The sequence below is a fragment of the Colossoma macropomum genome, unplaced genomic scaffold, assembly GCF_904425465.1.
Source record: "Colossoma macropomum unplaced genomic scaffold, Colossoma_macropomum, whole genome shotgun sequence".
Lineage (NCBI taxonomy): Eukaryota > Metazoa > Chordata > Actinopteri > Characiformes > Serrasalmidae > Colossoma > Colossoma macropomum.
In genome coordinates this window covers 26,636,066-26,641,060 of record NW_023494799.1, presented here as the reverse complement: position 1 = coordinate 26,641,060, position 4,995 = coordinate 26,636,066, and the positions used below count along the sequence as shown (strand labels likewise).

The window sequence follows — 4,995 nt, the reverse complement described above, 5'->3', positions numbered from 1 at the left end:
GGATGGCAAATCCCTAAGACAGTAGACTGCTATACATAACATCTCGCCTATGAAGTATAGAAATGGCTGCAGAGGAACCCAAGTTGCCATTCACCGAAAAAGGCCAAAGCGTGTTTATGAGCCCCTAACTAATGGCAAGCAGGAGTAAAAATAGCCATCTAGAGTGTCAGATTGCATGCCGCGTTATGTTACTCCACATGGGAGTTAACAACAATGTGAAATGTCAAGTCACAACCTGCCATCAGAAAGAGCCTGAAAAAGAAACCACTATTCTCAGACCCAAGTCTCAGAATAAGACTTTGTCAGAAGTAATTCAGTAAATAATGAGCATATCTGACCACTGGACTGCCGACATGTACACAGCACAAAATATCTATCTCTCCCTTTGTCTCGTCGGCTCTTCCTTTCTGTTTTTTTCCCCCCTCCGAGTCTCGTTTTGTTCTTGCAGAGGCTGTTGCATCACCCCTCTCAGTGTGATTCATAGGAGGGAGCAACTGCCTCGGAGAATAATGGACAAGAAGCGAACCATAGACACTTCAGGTTGTTATTACAAGGTCAAAAATTGTATTTGGCAATTTTAAACAAGTGCATACAAGTACAGCTAGAAGCATTTCAGTTTTGCCAAGTGCTCATAGAGTAGGTTTAGTCACATTCTATGTTTAAACATGGACTGCCACCAGTTCTAATAGTACATTGATAATTGGCGTTGAACAACAACTGAAAAAGGAGGGGCTGGGGGGGGCGAGAGTAGTCTGTTATAATGTGTACATACCTTTTCATCTTCAAAAAAATATAGAAACAATGTATTCAAAAAAAGGAAAATCAAAAAAAAATTTATACAGCCATGTTTTACGAAGTGTACACTTCCCTTGTGTCCATATGTACATGTCCCATAATTTCTGGATTTTGGATGGTATGCAATTTTTGATTTACTGGTAGTCATCTGAAATCGTATATGCGTGTATTTCATTTGTTGTTTTTCGTGTTTTGTTTTGCAAAAAAAAGTAACAAAAAAGAGAAAAAAAAACTGGAAAAAAAAAAAATCAAGGGTCTCTCTCCTTTTTTACTTTCACGTCTCCAGCCAAGATGGTGGCTATTTCTCCCTGCATGAAGGCCCAGGGCACGTTGGAGCCCACCAGTGGGCATTTTTCTCCGCTGGGGCAGTACACCTCCCCTGTGGCACCCTGCTGCTTGATGCTCTCACGCGAGCAAGGGAAGCAGAACTTGTGTGAGGGCACCGATGGGCACTGGACAAAATGTGTGTCCTCAAGCCGCTCGTGGCACAGGGTGCAGCACAGCGGGACGCTGCCTGGGGGCACTGACGAGTCCGGAACGCTCTGGGGGTGTCCTGGCTGGGGGTCCACGCCCGGCACATGAGCTGTGGTGCCCGTGCCGGGGGTGCCGGCCACCCCTACAGCCATTGCGTCCCTTTGATTCAGCCGCTGGCCACGCTGGCTGGCCGAGGAGGGCGAGAGCGGGCTGCCGCTGTTCCGCCGGCCCCCCGCAGCCGTGCTGGTGGTCGAGTGCACCTGGTTGGCGTCTTTGGGTGAGCCGGTGCCCGCCCCCGCGTTGTCTGCCGCCATGATGAGGGCAGCCATGGGCGACTGACCATTCTGCGCCGCTGTGGCCGCTTCAGGGGGGGTAGTGCGGGAGTGAGGGGAGATTGTGGAAGGTGGAGCGGTCCCGTAGCCGGGCAGGGCGGCCGGTGGGATCTTCAGCACCTCAGACGACGACGGCAGCCACGGCTGACCCTCGCCGTTCAGCTTGACGGTGGCGCCCTCCCCCTCTGGCTCAGGGGAGGCTTTCCTCTTCATGGTCCGGGGCTGCTTGCCTCGTTCTGCAGAGGGAATGTGGAGGGAAGGAGGGGGGGTGAGTGTGTGTAGTGGGGGGGGGGTGGAGAAAGTTAAACACTCAAGTTAGAGAGAAAGGAAAAACAGCTATACAGCAAAACACAAGTCCTTTCACTCTTAGGAAAACTCTAAGCATGACCTGTTGTTGGCACTGTTGGACAATTTTCTTGCCACGAGCTCCACACAAAAACATGGCCAGACATAAATGTGCACTCAACTTCTAAGCCATATTTTTCGTGCAAAAGCAAAACAGTGAACTGCAAAAACTGCCCATTTTCATGCACGCGCGCACACTAAGCTAACGTTGTACCTTACCTGTTTTGGAGGGTGCGGAGCTCGTGTCGTAGCCCATCCTGTGCTGCATGGCTGCGTGTTCCTTCTTGAACCTACTGTCCAGCGTGTGCAGCGCCATGAGGTCCCTCACTGTCTTGCCTTTGCTCATCCAGTCCTCCGCGCGCTTGTGACCGTCGCCCAGCTCCCCGAGCCCGTCCCCGCGGTGCTTTTCCTTGCCGTCGTCCCGCTTTCCGCCGTGCTCAGTCAGGCTGGGGATCCCCATCTGCGGCGGGCGACCGTTGAGCGCGTGCACGGACGGCAGGCCCCCGTTCATGATGGGCATGAGGCTGGGTGGCACGGCGCTAGTCCTGCGCGGGTTGGGGCTCTGGCGGTTCAGCTCCGGTGGCTCGTCCGGCTTGGGGAAGCCGTTGGGAACGGGGATGCCGTTTGCTTGCCTCGCCGCGGACGGATACTCGGGCCCCAGGCGGGGCGGCCGGTCTGGAACGAGCGGGTAGCGGTCGAGGGGCTGGGGCGGACGCGAGCCAGCCTCAGCCGCAGCTGCTGCCGCCGCCACCGCCGCCGCGTGGTTAACTGGCTGCAGCTCCTTAGCCGCCTTGCCCGGCCCGGGGCTGCGACCCTCCTGGAAGCCGTGAGCGCGCTTGAGCTGCCGAGCCGTCTCGATCACGAACTCGATGCGGTCCGCGCCCTCGTAGTTCACGCATCCGCGGCACACGGGCTCCGTAAAATCCCAGATCATGGCCCACGGCATGCGGGGAAGGTCGCACAGATAGCACGACTGCCGTCTCGAAGCGGCCACCGCCGCGGAGGACATGGCTGGCTGTTTTTCGCAGGGGGGAAAGGGGAAAGAAGAAGGAGGAGGAAAAAAAAGGACGCGGCGAAAATTCTCCCAAACGTCCGTCGATCGCCTTGTTTTTTAACTCGTTTACGGATGAAGAAGAAGGAGAAGAGGAGGAAGAGGGGAAAAAAGATGAGAAATTCGCTGTAGTTTTTCCTCCCGCCGGCGACAAAAACACACACACAGGCGAAGTTACACTCCGAAGTTCATGGCAGTTGTGGACTTTGCCCGTGCGCGCCACCGTCTAGCTCGCGCGCTCCCGCGCCGCCGGGCAGGGTCGCTTGCGCGGCGGTGACGTCACCGGAGCGCCGAGTCTGTTTACTCGATTCTTCGACAACCGCGCAGGCGCAGTGTACACAGAAGAGAGAGAGAAAGAGAGAGGGAGGAGGGGGGAGCACAGGAGGATCTGAAATAACAACAAAATACTGTTTGGAAGTCTGGATGCATTTTATCCTCGTATTCATTTGCATTTTAATTGCCATTTGCAAATATTCATCCTACAAAGAGGAAAAATAAGCAGATGTGATACTGTTATCAAAGTGGCCTACGAGATTATTTAAAATGCACAACTACACTATTTGCACTGTTTCATGCAAGCCAAGCATCTATGAAAGGGATACTGGACAGGATTCCAGCCTTTTAACTGCTCTTTGCCCTTGAAATATGCTATAATGAACAAGGACCAGTTTGTGCACTTGCAATAGTGCAGCATATAATATGATACAGTACAGTAGCCGACAAGACTGTGTAGAAATACTGTTAAAATTATTACTAGGCTAGTACTTTCTCATGCAAACCAGTGCAACTAGTCGAAAAATAACAACCAGATCATTGGTGCAGCTTTTAACGAGGCTGCCTGTTTGCACGGCCGAAACTAGTTGCATTGGTTTGCACAAGAAACCCAAGTGCAGCCTCCAGCCCGGTTAATCCCACATTCCAGTCCGCCTGCCAGCGCGACGTCACGCGGTTTCCGGGCCGCAGCCAGCCGGGCTGAAGCCACTCAAGGCCGGGCAGCCGCAGCACGGTCACACCGCGACACTTTTAACCCTGAAACAGCCAAACAAACACCCTGCAATTTGCAGCATCGCTTTCACAAACGAGCAGAGGCGACGTTACAGTCACTGCCTTCCCACGTTGGATAGTGGGGGTGGGGTAGTGACAGCTACCGTGGGTAAATAATTTATCTCCAGGCGAATGGACTTTGCTCAGACTTGAGTTGACTCACGTTGGCCAAGCCCATGTGATTCAGGGAGTGAAAAATGTATTGAAGCTGGAGGACGAGACGGAAAGCCCCATAATCAGAGGCGAGTCTGGACCACGTCAGCTGTACGTTTCCTTATCGTTTGTTTTTAAGAGCACCCAGTCATAACTGACTCATAGCTCAACCACCCGAGCCAAATATATGTCTTTTGTGATGTGGTGGAAAATGCAACAAGTCAGTCGATTAACCAGATGGTAGAAAAATACATGTGCTAAAAGTATTTAACAGTGCCATAGTATATACATACATTTACACACACACACACACGTCGATAAACCAAATAGCAGAAAATGTATGTGCGTGGCATTTTGAAAGTTTTTTTTAAAAGTGTAAATAATATTTAAAGTGTATAGAGTTTATTTAAATAAGATTCTTTAAGCTATATTAACATATATGCACGTGCAATTTCAGATGGTAATATACAAAAATATGGAAAGATATTGCAAATGACACGTATTTTGAGAAATATGTGGAAATATAGTTCATGTGCATATAGGGAAGAACAAATTCCTTAAATGTTAGCAGCAGCCAAAAAAGCTGAACGTGCAAGTTTGTCTCTATTTCTGCAATATGTCAACAGTTAACGTTCGCACGTTTCACCCCGTCGACTTGGGGCATTTTCACAGCGATGGATTTCTCAGCGAACACGCCGAGCCTGTCCAATACCAGAGGAAAGGGACATTGCTGTTAGATAATCCTCCCCTTTGGCTTAAATGGTCCAGTGTACTGAGAAATGCTACTTTGTGAAATTCCCC

The 4,995-nt window shown here is 50.9% G+C and overlaps 1 protein-coding gene across 1 annotated transcript; it reads right to left on the bottom strand.

The window, feature by feature from the left end:
• Positions 1 to 530: 530 nt before the first annotated feature.
• On the bottom strand, positions 531 to 3,255 carry irf2bp2b (interferon regulatory factor 2 binding protein 2b). The gene is made up of 2 exons (XM_036586460.1): positions 2,166 to 3,255; positions 531 to 1,837 (listed from the first exon to the last, which is right to left on the bottom strand). The coding sequence occupies exons 1-2, from the start codon at positions 2,953 to 2,955 to the stop codon at positions 1,044 to 1,046; spliced, it is 1,584 nt and encodes a 527-aa protein (XP_036442353.1). The 5' UTR covers positions 2,956 to 3,255; the 3' UTR covers positions 531 to 1,043.
• Between the last annotated feature and the right edge of the window lie 1,740 nt (positions 3,256 to 4,995).